This window comes from Schistocerca americana, chromosome X (genome assembly GCF_021461395.2).
Source record: "Schistocerca americana isolate TAMUIC-IGC-003095 chromosome X, iqSchAmer2.1, whole genome shotgun sequence".
Taxonomy (NCBI): Eukaryota; Metazoa; Arthropoda; class Insecta; order Orthoptera; family Acrididae; genus Schistocerca; species Schistocerca americana.
The window spans coordinates 754,040,309-754,063,551 of NC_060130.1; the positions used below are offsets into that span (position 1 = coordinate 754,040,309).

General features: G+C 47.1%; 1 protein-coding gene across 1 annotated transcript in view; it reads right to left on the reverse strand.

Moving 5' to 3' along the window:
- The window catches only part of LOC124556513 (oxysterol-binding protein-related protein 8), a 218,285-nt gene that overhangs the window by 135,921 nt on the left and 59,121 nt on the right, over nt 1–23,243 (reverse strand). Inside the window, exon 6 of the mRNA XM_047130467.1 lies at nt 20,758–20,979. Coding sequence (XP_046986423.1) covers nt 20,758–20,979 — 222 coding nt within the window. The remainder of the gene's footprint in view (nt 1–20,757; nt 20,980–23,243) is intronic.

Sequence of the window (23,243 nt, forward strand, 5' to 3'; positions counted from 1 at the left end):
CGGGTACAACGGGCAGCCAAATATGACACATGTGGAGACCAGCTAAGTTTCCTGTCAAATGTAAGACCTAAAAATTTTGTTGTCTCCACGATTGGGAGAGCAACGGGACCGAGTCGTAAGGACGGTGGGAGAAACTCTTTGTAGCGCCAGAAGTTAATACAGACCGTCTTCTCGGCAGAAAAACGGAAGCCATTGGCGACACTCCAGGAGTAAAGACGGTCAAGAGAACGCTGAAGACAGCGCTCCAGGAAACATGTACGCTACGCGCTGCAATAGATGGTAAAATCGTCCACGAAAAGGGAGCCTGGTACATCAGCTGGGAGGCAATCCATTATTGGATTGATCGCGATGGCGAAGAGAGCGATGCTCAAAACTGAGCCCTGTGGCACCCCATTCTCCTGGCAAAAGGTGTCTGACAGGACAGAACCCACACGTACCCTGAACCGTCGATCCATTAAAAAAGAACGAATAAAAAGAGGGAGGCGACCGCGAAGGCCCCAAGTATGCATGGTGCGGAGAATGCCCGCCCTCCAACAGGTGTCGTAAGCCTTCTCCAAATCAAAGAACACAGCCGCGGTCGGGCGCTTCCGCAAGAAGTTATTCATAATGAAGGTCGACAAGGTAACCAGATGGTCAACGGCAGAGCGGCGCCTACGAAATCCACATTGTACATTGGTAAGTAAGCGTCGAGACTCGAGCAGCCAAACCAATCTAGAGTTAACCATTCGCTCCATCACTTTACAGACACAGCTGGTAAGCGAGATGGGTCGATAACTGGAAGGCAAGTGCTTGTCCTTCCCCGGCTTAGGAATCGGTACAACAATAGACTCGCGCCAGCATGCGGGAACATGTCCCTCAATCCAGATGCGATTATAAGTACGAAGAAGGAAACCTTTACCCGCAGGAGAAAGGTTCTTCAGCATCTGAATATGAATAGAATCGGGCCCTGGAGCGGAGGACCGTGATCGGCCAAGTGCGTTTTTGAGTTCCCGTATGGTGAATGGGGCATTATAACTTTCACGATTCGAGGAGCGGAAGTTAGGTGGCCTAGCCTCCTCTGCCTGTTTGCGGGGGAGGAAGGCAGGGTGGTAATGAGCGGAGCTCGAAACCTCGGCGAAAAAGCGGCCGAAGGCATTGGAGAAATCCACAGGGGCCACAAGGACGTCATTCGCGACCGTCAAGCCAGAAACTGGTGAGTGGACTTTAGTGCCAGATAGCCGGCGCAGGCCACCCCAGACAACAGAAGGAGGAGTAAAACTGTTGAAGGTGCTTGTGAAAGCAGCCCAGCTGGCTTTCTTGCTTTCTTTAATAATACGACGACACTGAGCACGTAATCGTTTATAATTGATACAATGCGCCACTGTAGGGTGGCGTTTAAAGGTGCGTAAAGCACGTCGACGAGCACGTAAAGCGTCTCTACATGCTGCAGTCCACCAGGGGACCGGTACGCGACGTGGAGAAGAAGTAGGGTGAGGGATGGAATATTCAGCAGCAGCGAGAATGACTTCCGTGAGGTGTGCGACCTGACGATCGCAGCTTGTGAAGGTTTGATCCTGAAAGGTCGCCCTGGAAGACAAGAGCCCCCAGTCTGCCTTGGAGATGGTCCAACTAGAGGAGCATGGAGAGGGGGTATGCTGCAGGAGATGGATAACACACGGGAAGTGGTCGCTCGAATATGTATCAGAAAGTGCATACCACTCAAACCGGCGTGCAAGTTGGGGAGTACATATAGAAAGGTCTAAATGGGAATAGGTGTGAGATGTGTCCGAAAGAAAAGTAGGGGCGCCAGTATTGGGCAGACAAGGTTGAGCTGGTTGAAAAGGTCTGCTAACAGGGAGCCCCTCGGGCAGGATGCTGGAGAGCCCCAAAGGGGATGGTGGGCATTGAAGTCTCCAGTTAACAAAAATGGTGCAGGTAGTTGAGCAATAAGTTGCATCATGTCTGCCCTGGTAACGGCGGACGACGATGGAGTGTAAACGGTACAAATGGAAAATGTAGAAGTGGGGAGAGTAATTCGGATGGCAACTGCCTGCAGGCCGGTGTGCAACGTGATGGGATCATAGTAAATATCATCCCGGACCAGCAACATAACCTCTCCATGAGCCGGGATACCTACCACAGGGGGTAGGTTTCCTGGAGGGCTACGACGAGCGGACGGTGCAAGCGGAGCAGTAACTTCAAGTCCTCTCGATTGGAGCGAATGCTGCGAATATTCCAGTGAATAAGTGCCATCGTAAGAAAAGGAAGATAAAAGAAGGGGTCACCTCGAAGGCCGCTGAGGGCCTGGCTTCGAGCGAGCACTGCCGCCGCTATCAGTAGGCGGACAGTCTTCAGCCATTGGGTCTATAGGTTCATCGGCCATCTTGGGAAGATGGCCGGGAGGGGGAGCTTCCTCCGCCGGTGAACAGCCAGATGTTCGGCTACCAGCGGTGCAGCCAGGCGAAACGGATGACAGCCTGGGGCGGCAACCGCTGGGAGGCGCAGGAGAAGAAATGCGCCGTGGCGGAGAAGGAGAACTGTGCTTCCTAGGAGCCTTCTTGGAAGGACGTTTGGTGGAAGTACCGGTCGAAGGCTGAGAGGTCGAGGTACGTAGGAAGTCCGCATGGGACGGTTCCTTCTTAAAGGCCCGTGCATCTGACTTCTGGGTCTTCGTCTTGGCAGAAGCTGATGAAGGTGCTTGTGTCTGAGGGGTGACGGGAGGAAGAGGAGACGTCGACCGGGCGATCTTAGCACTGGCCGAACGGACGACCGTGGTGCTGAAGGTCAGATCGCATGTCTGGGTTGCCACCTCCCTGGTAGTCCGAGGAGAGGCGAGGACAGTACTGTATTTCCCCGCTGGGAGCAGCGTGGGCTTCCTAGTAGCCAATAGCTTGCGAGCAGTCGAGGTGGACACTTTCTCTTTGACCCGAATTTCTTGGATACAGTGTTCTTCCTTATAGACAGGACAGTCGCGGGAGGATGCGGCATGGTCACCCTGACAGTTCACACAACGAGGAGACGGAGGTGGACAGTCACCCTCATGGGCATCCCTGCCACAAGTGACACATTTAGCCGCATTGGAACAAGACTGTCGAGTGTGATTGAAACGCTGACACTGGTAACAGCGGGTAGGTGTCGGGACATAGGGGCGAACAGAAATAACCTCGTAGCCCGCCTTGATGCGCGATGGCGGCTTAACACTATCGAAGGTCAAGAAAAGTGTCCGGGTTGGTACAAGGTCATTCTTGATCTTTTTCATGACCCTATGGACAGCCGTCACACCCTGCTCAGCGAGGAAAGATTGAATCTCCTCGTCAGTCAGTCCGTCGAGGGAGCTAGTATAGACCACACCACGAGACGAATTCAAAGTTCGGTGAGCCTCCACCCGCACAGGGAACGTGTACAGGAGTGTGGCCCGAAGCAGTTTTTGTGCCTGAAAGGCGCTCTCAGTTTCTAGTAATAAGGTACCGTTACGCAACCTGGTACAAGATTTGACAGATCCGGCTATGGCATCTACACCCTTCTGGATAACGAAAGGGTTGACAGAGGAAAAATCCTTTCCGTCCTCAGATCGAGAAACGACGAGGAACTGTGGGGCAGGCGGTAGTACTTTTGTCACTGATGGCTGGTCACGTTTACGTTTTTGGGCAGAAGTCGAGACAGATGGAGTGAAAATCCATTGCGGAGGAATCCCCCATGATTGCCAGCGTCTCCGATGGTGCGCTCCTTCCTTGTGGGGACCCTCTCAGAGGGCACTCCCGCCTTAGGTGAATGTTTACACCTCAGGTCACACCTCTCGAGAACCAGACGGAGGGACCAATCGGCATGGTCAGAAGGTATCAGCTCAGGCAATCACCCCTCCCTGGGCCTGGCCTTTACCAGGGGGTACGCGCGTGCCTTACATGTCTACCCAGGGCGGGGAATTACGCGTTACCCCGTCACCGGCTACGCATGCGAACTCGTGGGTCGGCCTTCAGGCAAGCACAGGGAGGAAGGAAGAAGAGGAAAAGGAGGAGAGAGAGAGGGGGAGAGAGGACAGACTGTCTCAAACGCCGAGGCGGAGACCAGAGAAGGCAAGGAGAAGAAGGTAATGAGAAGGCAAGGAGAAGAAGGTAATGAGAAGGCAAGGAGAAGAAGGTAATGAGAAGGCAAGGAGAAGAAGGTAATGAGAAGGCAAGGAGAAGAAGGCAATGAGAAGGCAAGGAGAAGAAGGCAATGAGAAGGCAAGGAGAAGAAGGCAATGAGAAGGCAAGGAGAAGAAGACAAGGAAAGAGTAAGGAAGACAGTGAGGTGGAAAAGAGCAAAGAAAGGAACCAACCAAAGGAAGGAAGAAACGAGAAGTGAAAAAGCAAAATGACCGCAAATAGAGGTCGTGGAACCATCCGTCTCCGGACGCAGGCGCTAACGACCCCCTTGAGGGGGTGGGACTCCTTTTAGTCGCCTCTTATGACAGGCAGGAATACCTCGGGCCTATTCTAATCCCCGGACCCGCAGGGGGGATCAGTACTTTAGATGCCATACTGTGATGCATCAGTGCCAACCATTAATGGCTGCTGTGGATTGAAATGGGACATATACAGCATTTGGAACAACTATTGTCTTAAGTTCATTGTATGCATTATCTTATTCATCAGACCACTCAAGCAGCACTCCACTCGATCCTAATTTAAAGGAGCAGCTATAGCAAATTTTGGATGAACACTCAATGCAGTTTAATTTACCAGGAAATTATTGCAATTCTTGTTCTGATTCGATGAAAGACTGTTAAAAAATTAAGAGGATTGTTCTGTGGGTGGTATATCCATTGTTTCTAGTATATGGTCATGGTTTTCCACCTGCTTAAGAAAAATAGCATGTTACAATTTTTTCAATATATTTTACCCATTATACTTCATATAATACTGCACAAGTATGTAAATGTTGTCCAAAGATCCCCTAGATAATTCACCCATCAAGGAATTTTCCGCCTGACATTTGAGGTAATGATGGAACATTATCTTGCACCAAATACTTTGACCAGCACTTATTAGTACTGATATTTTTCAAATGACATGCTGATGGCAAAAAATTATTTTGACTTTCTGTCCAAAGGTAATTTGAGCTGTGTCTCGTAAGTCTCTGCCAACGTGGAGAGTAATTCCTTATGCCAAGGGACCACATTTCAGTTTGTCACTTAGCTGATAGGATATTTGAAATTGCTACAAATAAAGGATGTACCTCTCTCTCTCTCTCTCTCTCTCTCTCTCTCTCTCTCTCTCTCTCTCCCCCTCCCTCCCTCCCCAATGGAATATTTGGCTGGTATCTTGATCTTGATTTTAGCATTGTGTGTGCAACATATGAATTTGCATAACCCAAACCAGAAAAGAACAATTCGAACAGTTACATTCCCTGCTGAGATTGTTCTTTGCAATAGTTTCCAATAGCACCTGTATTCTGCGGCACACACACTCCAAAAACTTTGAATATGACCATCACCATTACAGTCATACCCAGGGGACAGTGTGCTGCAACAATGTTCCCCTCCACCCCCCGCCCCTCACCATCTATTGCAATTGGTTCTTACCTACTGCTCTTTTGTTGCCAGTCGACTCCCACACCAACTGGTCTCAGATCTTCCTGAATTATATCACCTCATCTCTCCTTTTTGGCCTGACAGGCAGTCTCCTTCCATAAAGTACAAAATACAGTGGCTTTAAATGCTAACACAAAGCATTCATTCGTATAACACAGTCTGCCCACCTAAATCATTGACTCCATGGTTCTTTATGTAATTCCTCTTATCACAAGGTGTGTTAAAAAAATATGGAATCTTCAGCTGGCAGAAACATATTTACTGATTTGAAGGTAAAGAACCCTAATCCCCTTCAAAGCAGCCTCCTTTGTAATGCACACACTTCTCCCAACACTACTGTCATAGTTGGAAACAGTTCTTGAGCGTGGGTTTTGGAATGGTAATCAGCTGGGCCCCCGGATCCTGAACAATGTCATCTCTTGACTCAAATAGTGTTCCTTTCATATGCATCTTCAATTTGTGAAAATAGTCCAAAGTCACATGGAGCCATGTCGTCGGAGCATGGACCCTAACTAACAACAGGAATGTGTGTGTGTGTGTGTGTGTGTGTGTGTGTGTGTGTGTGTGTGTGTGTGTGTGTGTGTGTGTGTGTGTGCGCGCGCGCGTGTGATTTCAAGGCAGAATTTCTTCTGCTCCATTGACAGGAGTTACAGTATGAATTTCATGGACTCTCCCCTCATGCACAAATTATTGGTCAAAATTGAATGTACTGATGCAGTAGCTATGTTCTTGTACTATAATTCAACAGTCTTTCATGACCAAAGTTTGCATTTGCTCAATGACATTTTCATTTTGACTTGTTGAAGGTCTGTTTGAATGTGGTTTGCTGTTCACAGATGTGCAACAATTTCTGAAGTGGTTGTACCTCTCTTTTATGTATAAGTTGCTCCTGGCATCACCCCCAATACCCTGTCAAATCGTGTACATGGTTGCCACTTTGGTATTGCGAAGCGTATGGCAAAATTTGATGCAATATCACTGCTCAATTTGTTCTGTCATTTTACAGTAACTAGACTCTCACAAAGCTCGCTGCACATTGTCACTTGTAGGCCAACTGCCAGCGACTAACTCTTCTTGCTGTCAGGAGGAAATTCACAACTACACACAAATGTTTCCTATCATATCGCCACTGAAGAGCATCTTCCGCATTTCATTCATATATGTGGGAAAGATGAAGGTTCAATAATGGGCCAAAGATTATGTTTAAAATCAAGAATGAATTTTTACTGTGCAGAGGATTGTACACTGATCTGAAAGTTTCTGACAGACTAAAACTGTGTGCTAGCCCTGCAAGATGTGCACAAGAACTTCTGTGAAGTCTGAAAGGGAGGAGATAAGATACTGGAAGAAGTAAAGCTCTGTGGGCCAGGTTGTGAGTTGTGCTTGGATACTCTGCTGGTAGATCACTTGCCTGCGAAAGGCAAAAGTCATAGGGTTTGAGTCCCAGTCCAGCACACGGTTTCAATCTGCCATGAAATATGTTTATACTCTCCTGTTTAAATGTCAGTTGATTGTTCCACTCTAGCTTCCATGTATTCCATGTTTCACATATATGTAACACCACTGGTTGGATTAATGTCTTGCATAGTCTGAGTCTGAAGCATGTGTAGATGCAAGGTTCAGTACTGGGAGGGGATGGTGGGGACGCTCCAAAATTAATGTGCCATCACTTCCAAAATTTAACATGCCACAGATGCCTATGGTTTTAATAATAATACATAATTTTTTTTAAATATAATCATAATAATTTGCTCTGTTGTGCATCATGCATCTATCCTGAATATCACATCCGGCGAGGAACTCTTCTTTGTTTCATTAACAAGTAATGTGATCTTGTCTGCTGCACACTCCATGAAATCACAATTTGAATATTTCTTCCACTGGACATCAGGACCACATTGTCAGCATATGCCAAATGTGAAATGGTTTTTGCCTCTAATCTCTATTCCAGTGAAATTTTCATATAAAAGTTCTTGTGAAAACTTCTCTTTCTTGCCCCTCCCCCATGTCAGCCATGCAATTATGTCAAAGCTTTCCATTAATTTGTTTCCAAATTTTATATAAAGAGCTGGTTCACCATTAATGGGAGAGATTACCTGACCACTTTATGCTCTGCTGCTTTAAGACAAGCTCTTTACTTGATTATTATTATGGTCATACATGCCAATACCACAACTGTACAACACAAAAACAAAAAATGAGTTAAAAATGACTACACAATAAGCCCAATCGATGGAAGAAAAGACAGCAAAAAAGGGGGGGGCGGGGGGGGGGGGGGCGGGGGGGGACTTGGAGAAAGGTCCACAAAATATGCCATAGAGAAACAGAGATTCTGAAATTAAGATTAAATGTCCTTCGCCACATTGCTACAATGGGTAAAAAGTAAAACGCGATTGACAGCCAGCGCATCATTCACTGAAACAGCCAATAACTCAGATGGTGAACATAAATGAGAACGTAAGTGGTCAAAAAAAAAGGGAATTCCATCAGGAAGTGGAGAACCATCAAAGTTGAGGGCGTGGGCACAAAGTGGTGGGGGAGCAACACTTAACAAATGGTGATGGTTAAAGACAGTGCCCAATATACAACTTAGCTAAAATGATGTCATGGTGAGAGGGCTGAGAGGTGGTCATCCATGCCGCTGGGAGAGGCTTAATTCGCCAGAGCTTGTGCCCATGAAGGGAGGACCAGTGGCGACGCCAAAGTGACATCAGCTGCTGACAGACGGCAACATAGAGACCACTGGAGGGAATGGAAGAACTAGCGGGCTGAGGTAAACACTGCAGCCTTGGCAGAGGCCACATTCCCCATCAGACCGACATGACCAGGAACCCTATAAACATCACAGCGGCTCCATCAAGAGAGAGCATGTGACAGCTTTCCTGGACCCCTTGCACTAAGGGATGGACTTTACAGCACAGAGAGACTCTGAAGGGCACAGACAGTTGGAGCAGATGATGCAATAGGAAAGGCTGGGTCGTCAGGTGTACTGCATGGCCTGATACAAGACGAAGAGCTGTGCTGTAAATACTGAGCAGCATTCTGGAAGATGATACCGAAAATCGTCAGTACCAATGATGAAGGCACACTCGACACCACAGTCAGTCCGAGAGCCATAAATGTACATAAAGGTACTACTGCGAAGTCCCATGCAAAGGTCATGAAACTTACAGTGATACATGCAAAGGTCATGAAACAGAGTGAGGCTGGAGTAGTGTCCTTAGGATGCAAATGAAGGCGAAGGTGAACACGGACCGCTGCATGAAGCCAAGGTGGTGGATGGTTCACACCCATTAGAACGTTGGTTTTTTTTTTTTTTTTTTGTGGTTTTAGGGCGCACAACTTCAACGGTCATTAGCGCCCAGACTACGTTAGGAATGCACCGCGAGGCACAAGTTTAAAACAGCAACTAAAAGGGAAAACACGATAAAAGATCGACAGGCATAGGATTAAAAAAAAAAAAAAAAAACAGCATAATTAAATGTCCTTAGACAGGTTGGTCAATTTGATAAAACGAAGAACGCGACCAGCTGCTCCTGGGTCATCTGCTAAAATGGCATCGAGAGTACATGGCAGGCCAAGATCAAGACGCAGTGTAGTAAAATCCGGACAGGACGTTAAAATGTGGCGGACCGTCAGCAAGTGCCCACATGGGCAGAACGACGCCGGCGCAGCCGTCAGCAGATGGCGATGGCTGAACCGGCAGTGTCCAATTCATAACCGGGCCAAAACTACCTCCTCCCGCCGAGAAGAGCGGGGACGTCCAAGCCGCGGGAAGAGGTTTCAAGGCCCGAAGCTTGTTGTCCGTAAGTGCAGTCCAATCAGCATGCCACAGCGATAAAATGCGCCGACAAATGACCCTGCTACAATCTGATGAAGGGACACAACAAAAAGCTGTCCGAGGCTGGAGGACCGCAGCCTTGGCCGCGGCATCTGCAGCTTCGTTCCCAGGGATACCGACATGGCCAGGAACCCACATAAAGCTAACCAGAGAACCGTCATCCACCAGCTGCTGAAGAGAGCGTTGGATCCAGTGCACGAAAGGGTGAACTGGATACGGATCACTGAGGCTCTGGATGGCGCTCAGGGAATCAGAGCAGATGACATAAGCAGAATGTCGGTGGCGGCAGATGTAAAGAACAGCCTGGTAGAGGGCAAAGAGCTCAGCTGTGAAGACTGAACAATGGCCATGGAGCGGGTATTTGAAACTTTGTGCCCCGACAATAAAAGAACAACCGACCCAGTCATTGGTCTTAGAGCCATCTGTATAAATGAAGGTCATATTAATGAACTTCGAACAAAGTTCGACAAAACGGGAGCGGTATACCGAACTTGGGGTAATCTCCTTTGGGAGCGAGCTGAGGTCAAGGTGAACGCGAACCTGAGCCTGGAGCCAAGGTGGCGTGTGGCTCTCGCCCACTCTAATGGTTGCAGGGAGTGAAAAATTAAGGTGTTGAAGGAGGCGACGAAAGCGAACTCCAGGGGGTAGCAGGGCAGAGACATACAACCCGTATTGACGGTTGAGGGAGTCGTCAAAAAAGGAACGATAAGACGGGTGTTCGGGCATTGACAGTAGCCGACAGGCATAGCGACAAAGCAGTATATCGCACCGGTAGGGCAGTGGCAATTCACCGGCTTCAGCATGAAGACTCTCGACGGGACTAGTATAAAATGCTCCGATCGCAAGACGTAAACCGCGATGTTGTATGGAGTTGAGGCGGCGTAAGATGGATGGCCGTGCAGAGGAGTATACGAAGCTCCCATAATCCAGCTTTGAGCGGACGATCGACCGATATAGGCGAAGTAGGACGGTTCGATCCGCTCCCCACGACATACCACTGAGAACACGGAGGACATTTAGAGAACGGGTACAACGAGCAGCCAAATAAGACACATGTGGAGACCAGCTAAGTTTCCTGTCAAATGTAAGACCTAAATATTTTGTTGTCTCCACGAATCGGAGAGCAACGGGACCGAGTCGTAAGGACGGTGGGAGAAACTCTTTGTAGCGCCAGAAGTTAATACAGACTGTCTTCTCGGCAGAAAAACGGAAGCCATTGGTGACACTCCAGGAGTAAAGATGGTCAAGAGAACGCTGAAGACAGCGCTCCAGGAAACATGTACGCTGCGTGCTGCAATAGAGGGTAAAATCGTCCACGAAAAGGGAGCCTGATACATCAGCTGGGAGGCAATCCATTATTGGATTGATCGCTATGGCGAAGAGCGCGACGCTCAAAACTGAGCCCTGTGGCACCCCATTCTCCTGGCAAAAGGTGTCCGACAGGACAGAACCCACACGTACCCTGAACTGTCGATCCACTAAAAAGGAACGAATAAAAAGAGGGAGGCGACCGCGAAAGCCCCATGTATGCATGGTGCGGAGAATGCCCGCCCTCCAACAGGTGTCGTAAGCCTTCTCCAAATCAAAGAACACAGCCGCGGTCGGGCGCTTCCGCAAGAATTTATTCATAATGAAGGTTGACAAGGTAACCAGATGGTCAACAGCAAAGCGGCGGCTACGAAATCCACATTGTACATTGGTAAGTAGGCGCCGAGATTCGAGCAGCCAAACCAAACGAGAGTTAACCATTCGCTCCATCACCTTACAGACACAGCTGGTAAGCGAGATGGGTCGATAACTGGAAGGCAAGTGCTTGTCCTTCCCCGGCTTAGGAATCGGTACAACAATAGACTCGCGCCAGCATGCGGGAACATGTCCCTCAATCCAGATGCGATTATAAGTACGAAGAAGGAAACCTTTACCCGCAGGAGAAAGGTTCTTCAGCATCTGAATATGAATAGAATCGGGCCCTGGAGCGGAGGACCGTGACCGGGCAAGTGCATTTTCGAGTTCCCGCATGGTGAATGGGGCATTATAACTTTCACGATTCGAGGAGCGGAAGTTAGGTGGCCTAGCCTCCTCTGCCTGTTTTCGGGGGAGAAAGGCAGGGTGGTAATGAGCGGAGCTCGAAACCTCTGCGAAAAAGCGGCCGAAGGCATTGGAGATATCCACAGGGGCCACAAGGATGTCATTCGCGACCGTCAAGCCAGAAACTGGTGAGTGGACCTTAGTACCAGATAGACGGCGCAGGCTACCCCAGATAACAGAAGGAGGAGTAAAACTGTTGAAGGTGCTTGTGAAAGCAGCCCCGCTGGCTTTCTTGCTTTCTTTAATAATACGACGGCACTGCGCACGTAATTGTTTATAAGTGATACAATGCGCCACTGTAGGGTGGCGTTTAAAGGTGCGTAAAGCACGTCGACGAGCACGTAAAGCGTCTCTACATGCTGCGGTCCACCAGGGGACCGGTACGCGACGTGCAGAAGAAGTGGTGTGAGGGATGGAATATTCAGCAGCAGTGAGAATGACTTCCGTGAGGTGTGCGACCTATCGCAGCTTGTGAAGGTTTGATCCTGAAAGGTCGCCCTGGAAGAGAAGAGCCCCCAGTCTGCTTTGGAGATGTTCCAACTAGCTAAGCACGGAGAGGGGGTATGATGCAGGAGATGGATGACACACGGGAAGTGGTCGCTCGAATATGTATCGGAAAGGGCATACCACTCAAACCGGCGTGCAAGTTGGGTAGTACATATAGAGAGGTCTAAATAGGAATAGGTGTGAGATGTGTCTGAAAGAAAAGTAGGGGCGCCAGTATTGAGGCAGACAAGATTGAGCTGGTTGGAAAGGTCTGCTAACAGTGAGCCACTCGGGCAGGATGCTGGAGAGCCCCAAAGGGGATGGTGGGCATTGAAGTCTCCAGTTAACAAAAATGGTGCAGGCAGCTGAGCAATAAGTTGAATCATGTCTGCCCTGGTGACGGCAGACGACGATGGAGTGTAAACGGTACAAATAGAAAATGTAAAAGTGGGGAGAGTAATTCTGATGGCAACTGCCTGCAGGCCGGTGTGCAATGTGATGGGATCGTAGTAAATATCATCCCGGACCAGCAACATAACCCCTCCATGAGCCGGAATACCTACCACAGGGGGTAGGTCAAATCGCACAGAGGCGTAGTGTGCCAAGGCAATGTGATCGCATGGGCGGAGCTTCGTTTCCTGGAGGGCTACGACGAGCGGACGGTGCAAGCGGAGCAGCAACTTCAAGTCCTCTCAGTTGGAGCGAATGCTGCAAATATTCCAGTGAATAAGTGCCATCGTGAGAAGAAAAGGAAGATGAAAAAAGGGGTCACCTCGAAGGCCGCTGAGGGCCTGGCTTCGAGCGAGTACCGCCGCCGCTATCAGTAGGCAGACAGCCATCGTCCATTGGTTCTATAGGTTCATCGGCCATCTCGTTAAGATGGCCGGGAGGAGGAGCTTCCTCCGCCGGTGGACGGCCAGATGTTCGGCTACCAGCGGTGCGGCCAGGCGAAACGGATGACGGCCTGGGGCGGCAACCGCTGGGAGGCGCAGGAGAAGAAATGCGCCATGGAGGAGAAGGAGAACTGTGCTTCCTATGAGCCTTCTTGGAAGGTCTTTTAGTGGAAGTACTGGTCGACGGCTGGGAGTGCGAGGTACGTAGGAAGTCTGCACCGGACGGTTCCTTCTTGAAGGCCCATGCATCTGATTTCTGGGTCTTCATCTTGGTAGAAGCTGATGAAGGTGCTTGTGTTGGAGGGGTGACGGGAGGAAGAGGAGACGTCGACCGCGCGATCTTAGCACTGGCCGAACGGACGACCGTGGTGCCGAAGGTCAGATCGCATGTCTGCGTCGCCACCTCCCTGGTAGTCCGAGGAGAGGCGAGGACAGTACTGTACTTTCCCACTGGGAGCAGCGCGGGCTTCCTACTAGCAAATAGCTTGCGAGCAGCCGAGGCGGACACTTTCTCTTTGACCCGAATTTCTTGGATACAGCGTTCTTCCTTGTAGATGGGACAGTCGCGGGAGGACGTTGCATGATCACCCCAACAGTTCACACAACGAGGAGACGGAGGTGGACAGTCACCCTCATGGGCATCCCTGCCACAAGTGACACAGTTAGCCGCATTGGAACATGACTGGCGAGTGTGATTAAAACGCTGACACTGGTAACAGCGGGTAGGTGTCGGGACATAGGGGCGAACAGAAATAACCTCGTAGCCCGCTTTGATACGCGACGGCAGCTGAACACTGTCAAAGGTCAAGAAAAGTGTCCGGGTCGGTACAAGGTCATTGTTGACCTTTTTCATGACCCTATGGACAGCCGTCACACCCTGCTCAGCGAGGAAAGACTGAATCTCCTCGTCAGTCAATCTGTCAAGTGATCGAGTATAGACCACACCATGAGACGAATTCAAAGTGCGGTGAGCCTCCACCCGGACAGGGAACGTGTACAGGAGTGTGGCCCGAAGCAGTTTTTGTGCCTGAAAGGCGCTCTCAGTTTCTAGTAACAAGGTACCATTACGCAACCTGGTACACGACTTGACAGATCCGGCTATGGCATCTACGCCCTTCTGGATAACGAAAGGGTTGACAGAGGAAAAATCTTTTCCGCCCTCAGATCGAGAAACGACGAGGAACTGTGGGGCAGGCGGTAGTACTTTTGTCACTGGTGGCTGGTCAAGTTTCCGTTTATGGGCAGAAGTCGAGAGAGAAGAAGAGATATCCATTGCGGAGGAATCCCCCATGATTGCCAGCGTCTCCAATGGCGCGCTCCTTCCTTATGGGGACCCTCTCAGAGGGCACTCCCGCCTTAGGTGAATGTTTACACCTCAGGTCACACCTCCCGAGAAACAGACGGAGGGACCAATCGGCATGTTCAGAAGGTATCAACTCAGGCAATCACCCCTCCCTGGGCCTGGCCTTTACCAGGGGGTACGTGCGCACCTTACTTGTCTACCCAGGGCGGGGAATTACGCGTTACCCCGTCACCGGCTACACCCAGTCTTGTTTCGAACAGACAAGGGACTGGTACAAACAGAGGAGGATGGTCAGATCCGCTTCACAGGAAGTACTGCTGAAGACAAGTATGATATTGAGGGATCACGTACAGCGGGTGGCCAGGTAAGACACATGGAAAGACCAAGAAAGTTTCTTATTGAGCACGAGCCCCAGGAATTCTGTAGTTTCAACGAACAGAAGAGCAACAGACCTAAGACGTAAAGACGGTGGAAGAAACCAACTGCGTGCACCATGAGAAATTCATACAAACTGTTTTGTCAGTGGAAAAGTGAAAGTCATTGTCGACACTCCATGAGTACAGACAGTCGACATATTGCTGAAGACACTTCTCAAGCGGACAAGTCTGTGGAGAACTGAAATAGATCACAAAATTGTCAACAAAAAGGGAGCAGGAGATGCCTGGCAGGAGACAGGCCATAATAGGGTTAATGTCGATAAAAAAGAGGATGATGCTCAGGATGGAACTCTGAGGCACGTTGTTTTTCTGCATAAAGGTGTCCCAGAATGCAGAACCCACACATACCTTGAAAACTTGGTCTTTTAAAAATTCCTGAAGAAAATGGGGCATGCAGCCATGGAAGCCCCATGCGTAGAGAGTACCAGTCCCCCATAGGGTGTTAGAAGCTTTCTCCAAATCACAAATCATGGCTAGACTGATATTTTGCCAAAAAACCATTCACGACATCGGTGGACAAAGTGATGACATGGTCAACTGCAGAAGAGTGCACTCGAAATCCACACTGTGCAGTGGTTAGTAAATTGTGAGACTAGAGCCACCATATTAGCCAGACATGAATCACACATTCCATCACCTTGCAAACACAGCTGGTGAGAGAAATGGGGTGATAACTAGAAGGAAGGTGTCTGTTCTTACTGTTATTAGGTATGGGTATGACAGTGCCTTCATGCCAATGTCTGGGAAAAAGTGTCCTCCGCCCAGATGCAATTATACATGTGAAGGAGAGAGTGCTTCCCCAGAAGAGAAAGGCTCTGCAACAGCAGTATGTGAACGTTGTCCAACCCTGGGGTAGAGGATTTGGATGAAGTGAGAGCATGATCTAGCTCCACCATAGTAAAGGCGGCATTGTAGCACTCACAGTTCTGAGAAGAGAGGGGTATCGCTAGAGCCTTCTCCACTCGTTTCCGATGAAAGGAGGCAAGGTGATAGTGGGTGGAGCTCGAAATCTCCACAAAATATCGGCTGGAGGTGTTCAAGATAACAACACAGTCTACTATGATATCATCTGCTACTGTTAGGCTGGAAAGTGGGGAATGGACCTTGGTCCCAGAGAGCCGTCGGAGGTTGGCCCACACGATGAAAGAGGGACTGGAATTATTAAAAGAATTAGTAAATGAAAAATCTAGCTGGATTTGCGATGACACTGTGAATGCAACTGTTCATAAAGACAGCAGTATTCTATCATAGGATGACAGTTAAAATTGCGGAGAGCACTTCTCCGCACGCAAATTGCGTCACGGCACGCCTCCTTCCACCAAGGGACTGGGACACTGCGTGGTACAGAGGAAGTGCCAGGAATGGAACATTCTGCGGTGGTAAGGTTAACATTCGTAAGATATTCTACCTGTTCATCACAACTGCGGAAACGTTGTTCATCAAATATTGCCAGGGAGGAGTAAAGCCTCCAGCCGACCTTAGATAGCTGCCATTTGGATGTGCATGTAGGTGGGGCAGGAATCAGCAAATGGATAGCACATGGGAAATGGTTGCTTGAGTACATGCCAGACTGAACAGACCACTCGAGACGATAGGCAAGCTGGCAGCCCAGAAGGGGAGGTCCAAATGGGAACAGGTGTGCATGGAGTCTGAAAGGAATGTGGATACTTCCATGTTAAGGCGAAAGGGGATGGTGTGCATTAAAGTGACCAAGCAGCAGAAAGGGGTGATGGAGTTGCCCAATAAGCTGGAGCGAGTCTGTCCTAGTGACAATGAATGATGGAAGGATGTAAATGCTACAAAGGGAGATGGTGAAGTGAGGAAGGAAAATGCAGACTGCAACAGCTTGAAGCCGGGTAGTCAGGGAGATAGGTTGACTATGAACATTGTAACAAGAACAGTACTTTAAGTACCAGATAGTAGAATGCAGAGTTTCCGACAGGCCAACAACTTGTAAGCAACCATAAAGGCACTTTTGCCTTCACCCAGATCTCCTGGACAGCCCGCTTGTCGAGATACATGGGACAATCTTGGGAGGAGACAGCCTGGTCGCCGTTTAATTGATAGAGCGGGGAGGAGGAGGAAGCAGACAATCGCCCTCGTGAGTATCCCTACCACACATTTGGCTGATTGTCGACAGGACATTCGAGTGTGTTTGTAATGATCACACTGGTACCAGCACATTGGGTTCGGGATGTACAGTTGGACTGTGATAATTTCATAGCCTTCTTTGATCTTTGATGGAAACACCACTCTGCCAAAAGTGAGAAAAAGAGTGCGTGTAGGAACTAAGGATGCATCTACCTTTTTCATCACCCGATGCACTGCACTGACACCCCGATCAGAGAGGTACGTTTGGATTTCTGCCTCAGTCAAACCATTGAGCAGCCGTGTGTAAATAACGCCAAGGGAAGAATTCAGCATCCGATGGGGCTCGACATGAGTAGGATAGCCGTGGAAGAGCGAAGCTGCAAGCAGCTGTTGTGCTTGAGACACTGAAGTAGTCTCCAAAAGCAAAGTTCCATGCTTAAACAAGAGCAGGATTTCACAGGGTTGGGAACTGCATCAACACTTTTCTGAATAGTAACAGATTTACCATAGCAATGGACTGACTGTATTCAGTACATGAACGCATGAGGAAAGCTGGGAGGATCTCTGAATCATCAGCCTCATTCCATTTACATTTAGTAGATGTTGACTGAAGATGATGATTGGCTCACTGCAAGAAAATCCCCCATGATTGCCAGTGTCTCCAATGCCGTGCTCCTTCCAATTGGGTGGGCTCCCTCGGAGGGGGGGGGGGGGGGGGGGGGATGTACCCGCCTTAAGTGATTGTTCACACCTCCTGAACACCTGACAGAGGGACCAATCAACAATTTGGGAAGGTAGCAGCTCAGGCAATCACCTCTCCCTGTGTCTGGCCTGTACCAAGCTGTATGTGCAAACCCTACCTATCAACCTGGGGCTGAGAATTACGCATTACCGTATCACCTGTTATGTGTCAAACATGTGGGACAGCCTTCAGGGATGCATGGGGAGGTAGAAGAAAAAAGAGGAACTTCAAACACAGAAGCAGAGGAAGATAGAAGGGGAATGAAAAAAGAAAAAAAAGGAACAAAAAACAGTGGAAACACTGTTCTTATATTGCCTACTGAAAATGCAGAACACATTTCCAAAAACATCCCAGTCATGTTCCCAAAGGTAGGGGAAAAAGAATAGCAAGAGGATAGACACGCAGCATGGAAGGGAAAAGATGCTGCAAAAGCTATGGCCCCATGGTAGCCAAGCTTAAACCTACCAAATAGTACGCCAGCCCCCTGGTGGGGCTCTTTACTTGATGTGTCCCATAATTCTTCAAGGGTGTGTGGCCATACAAAGGGGAAGTGTAATTTTCTATACTGACTAGGGCTGCAAAGACACAATTATACATTTTGAACTTACAATCCTGGCCTTGAATACATAATGTTATGTAGACACAGTAGTCTCACAGGTTTTGTAAAGCATGGGCTTTTTGTATCACACTGACTTCGATTAGCTCTACCCTGTTTACAAGTCGATCTCTATAATTTTACTTGGAAATACTATGGACAGATATTGTATATTGGATTCTGTACATTACGTTTCTCACACTGACAATATATTTGTCATACAGTATTAAATAATATTTATACAAATTTGTCCTTGCTGGGAGTTGTGAAACACCACAGGGCTGTTTCAGTGAGTAGCTACTTCGATCCAGAGGGTTGAATTTGAATGTACTTGAATGACCTATTCATCATACCATAGGCCCCTCCATTGTCATGTCTCCCTAATGGCGGGAGAGGGGAGGGGGAGGGGGGGTGGTCAGGAAGCTTCAGACTCTCCATGTAAATTACTGCACAATGGTGTGCTGATAGGTCAAGTTCCAAACATCTGAGCCAGAGTACGATTTAGCATATCATGGTTTTTCCCTGAGAAAATTATACTTTCATAATATAGGGTTGCTGCTGGTTTTCCCTTGTCTACTGAAAAGTATGATTCCAGCTTTTTTTTTACTCAAATACTGAGATAGATATGCTTTAATTACCGAGTAATCAAATGTTCAAATGTGTGTGAAATCTTATGGGACTTAACAGCTAAGGTCATCAGTCCCTAAGCTTACACACTACTTAACCTAAATTATCCTAAGGACAAACACATCCATCCATGCCCGAAGGAGGACTCGAACCTCCGCCGGGACCAGCCGCACAGTCCATGACTGCAGCGCCTAGACCGCTCAGCTAATCCCGCGCGGTGCCGAGTAGTCCATTATGCTTGTACGATTAAATGAAAATGGTTTCTGTGGTAACTGGAACAATCTGACTCCACAAATGTAAGAAATCTAGCAAACTGTCAATAATATTCCTGGCCTGAAATGCCTGGGAATATTTTCTGAGCCATTTGCACGTTTTTCAGATGGATTTTAGGAAACACTAAAGGGCAGCTGTGTGCAGTTTATGGAGCAGTATCACAACTCAGTCAACAGGTGCATCTGCTGATTAAACATGATGATAACTTCACACATTACCTCATCCACACCAGCCCTGTAGCACACACATTTAAAAATGACACAAAGATTAGCATTTTTTGCATTAGTGTCGCTAAGGTCATTAGAAATGGAGCAGAGTTGTACTGAGGAAAGATAGGGCAGTATCTCTGAATTCACCAAAAATGATTTAATGAAATAACATGGAACATAAATCTGGATGACCAAATGGGAATTTGAACCCCACTCCACTACACACATTAAGATACACAACTTCTTGTCAATTTAGTAGCAGAGGTTCACACAATACCTTCAGAAATCTAAACAATATTGTCATCTTGATAAGTCACCCGGACATGGATACATTGGAACAGCCTGGGAGTGTAATCCACCAGTCACTACGTAAAGCTGTGAACTGCAGTTCACACATATTAGGCAGCAGATGATGGAGGTGGTTGGTGGACAGATGCACACACTAAGTGGCTGACCTTCAAGGATGTGCGACACATGGGAGCTACACCACACAACTTGTCAACTCTGCCAATCCATCCAGGATACAATCAGAAGCTACAGGAATGCATGCAGAGATTATTGACCTTGAGCAGAACAGGGCTCTACTGGACAAATGTGATTCCAGCTACAGACAATTCCAGAGAGCAAACAGAACAAGTTACACAAAAGACTATATGCTTGCCCAAATCAATTCTATGGACTACATCGGTCAAGGAGACTGCAGTCTCAATGGTTACGCCTGAACTGCCATGGTGAAGGCAGTTGTAAACTTCAGAACTATTTCCATCAGTGATCAACATTAGGTATCCCATCTGTTGTCATCCAAAATGAATACCAGAGTATTGTAATGTATGAATGAAACATTTTACATCAATATGATTACAAAATATTCTCAGAGTTCCAGCCATTTTAACTGGGTATAAATTCACAAGTGTTCAGCCAAGTGCTCCTCCGCCACTGTCAAGTGGTAACTGACTGGTATGAAGCTGCTGACCTGCAGCTGTATTTATGTGACTGATTAATGTGGCATACCACAGAACTATGTTCTCATCATAGAAGCATAGAAAAATCGCTAGAAAACTTAACAGATATATATATGAGAGAAAAAGTATCACAACATGGTGTCAAGTAGAGACTACTGAGGAAAGCTAGCCCATGAGTACTAGTTATGAGACATCTACAATAAATGTGCCAAGGAAATCTAATACTCTTTTGGCAGTGCTGGGGCCTGAGGAGACAGTAATGTGCTGCCAAAACTAGTCATATGAGACAATAAAGTCATTCTCAACATACAGCTGCTGTGGTACTTTTTCTCATATATTAACAGATTGGCCTTCTTAATGCAAAACTTCCCCAGTGTATAAAGCTGTACCATGCAGTTACCACTTGACAATGTCTAAGCAGCACTCAACTGTAAGTTCATGGATGTATAACCACTTTATGTGGCTGGAATTTCAAGGAGATTTTATTCATACTACAGTATTCACAACAAACTCCTTTGAAGCCTACATCAAAAATGCACTTGGTATCAAATTCTTTATACGTAAGTACATAAAATGAGTTAACTGGAGTTCAAGAAGCAAAAAAGCCAGACTAAAGAGCTCAAAGTTTTGTGTAAGAAACTACATTTTAAGTAATTTACCTTCAATTTTAAGCTCTTGTACAATAGTAAAAGTCCTGGTTTTAGCACACACCACAACTTAGTCCAACTCTTAAGCGTGCCACGAACTTTTAACCAGTCAGCTAATACAATTACAGATGGATCTTTGAGAGAGCTCAGTAGTTCTTTAGCCACTCTTTTCTTCTCTCGGCAGTAGTTTTTGCGCTGGGCTTTGTACGACTCTTTTCTTGTTAGAGGTTGTAACTGGAAATAGAAAAAAGAAAATGAGGTATTATAGTTATCCATGTCATGGGTGATCTTCTCTAATTTATTACTGAAAACTGATACCTGTTGTGGAGTAATTTTATAATATAAAGTAATTAAAATGTCTAGGTTGAGTTCCACTTTCATATGCCTACAATTACAGCAAAGGCCGAGAACAGCATGCTAAGATAAGCTTACCTGTTTCCTTATCTATGGAACAACAACAATGTCAATAATGGTCATATATATCATGCAAAATATAAACAAAACTTCACAATGCGTGTACAACAATGTCTCAAAGAACACTTGGTAATATGCATAAAGCTGTGAGCTACATCATCTATAAGGAGGGAGGCAACAGCGAACACACATTTTAATTAGTGTATTACAGTCATACATGCTGAATTTCAAATGCATTTAAAATGGATAAAGCAAACTAGCAACATTTATGAGCTTCAGTTAATTTCAGCTAATGCCTTTACTTCTACAATAAAAACATTTTATAATGTTTGCAATGACCAACAGTGTTTCATCATAAAAAGGGACCGAGTGAGGTGGTGCAGTTGTGAGCACACTGGACTTGCATTTGGGACAATGGCAGTTCAAACCCATGTCCAGCCATCCTGATTTACGTTTTCTGTTATTTCCCTAAATTGCTCGAGGCAACTCCCAGGATAGTTCCTTTGAAAGGGAACAGCTGAGTTTCTTCTCCATCCTTCCATAAACCGATGGGACTGATTAACTCGGTGTTTGGCCCCTCTCTCAAATAAAATCAACCAACCAACCAACCAGAAAAACGAGGGGGAGGGGGAAGCATTATAATGACTGAGTCTAATAGTTAATATCAGTATTGTGCATCTTGAAGTTAATTATACATTTAAAAAAGTAGGCTCTTCAACTGTTAAAACTAATACAAGCCATTATCAATTTTACCACCTCAGCTTCTATAGACAGATAGCAATGTGGAAGTTATTTGACCAGCAACCAGGTATCTATCAGGAATGATTTAGTATTTTACAATATATCCAAAAAAATAACAAAAACAAATGAAATAAAAATCGTCCAGTATCCTGGCCCAGCAATTCGGGAGGTTCTCCAGCAGATATGGGGCTCAAGGACAGCCACTAGGCAGCACTGTTACATCTGCAGGCACTGGTATCATCACTGCAAGCACCACCATTAGGACACGCCCACCTTGCTGGCCTATCAGAGCCCGTGGCTGTCATATAAAGCCAGCAGCACAGCAGCTCTCCAGCCAGTCATAATTACTTTGTGCTATTGCTATATCTAGGTTGTTGATCTTGATTTACTTACTGGAATCATTATTCTACTGTGCTATCTCCACTGTTTGTCTTCCTCCCCTTGTTGTCCAGCTGTTTACTCTCATGTGTCTCGTTGTCCACGTGTTTCCTCTCACGCAACTCATTGTGATGCCCTTGGCTGGTTGTTCTCTCTTTCTGGTTCTTGAGTTATTCCCAGTCTTATTAAATTCCAGTCAGTAGAACTGGCGATGAGGTAAAATGTTAGCGGCACCCTGTAGATGCAAAGCTTGTGCAACTTGTGGAACAGCAAAAGCCACTCCTGCAGCAACAGTTCCAACAGCAACAGACGGAGTTGCTCCATCAGGAAATTCAGCTTCAAAAGATCAACTGCAGATTCAGGGTACCCACCCAATCCAGGCTGTGGTCACATCCCATGTGGCTTTCTGTCCAATCTCATTTCCGTCATTTAACAATGCCAAAGAGGTCTGGGACACTTATTTGCAGCAGTTGAAACAGTACTTTGCCACATTTGAGGTTTCAAGTGATGCTTTCCAATGGTCCCTCTTCCTTTCTTGGGCTTCCCTGGAGAAGTTTCTCACACTGAAGAAGCAGTCATGCCCACATTTGAGGAGACATGCTCATTGCTGTTGAATTATTATTCACAACAGTTAAATGTGATTGCATTGTGCCTCGAGTTCCATCAATACTACAAGCAACCTTTTCAGTCGTACTGCTTGTGAGTGATTGATTTGCAAGGGTTGAGATGACATTCCAGTATCATTTGTGTGAACCCATCTTGCAAATCCTCATATGCAGATTCTTTGATTCACAACATAGTGATCCAATTAACTACCAATCCAGAAGGCTGCATTGCAGCCTTCAAACTGGACAACCCATCCTTTCATAATATCTAGACAATTGCGCACTCTTTTGAGATCACACAGGATACAAATGAAAGACTCACAGTCCATTATCTGGTAGCTGTGGTCCAGCCGCTGCCTC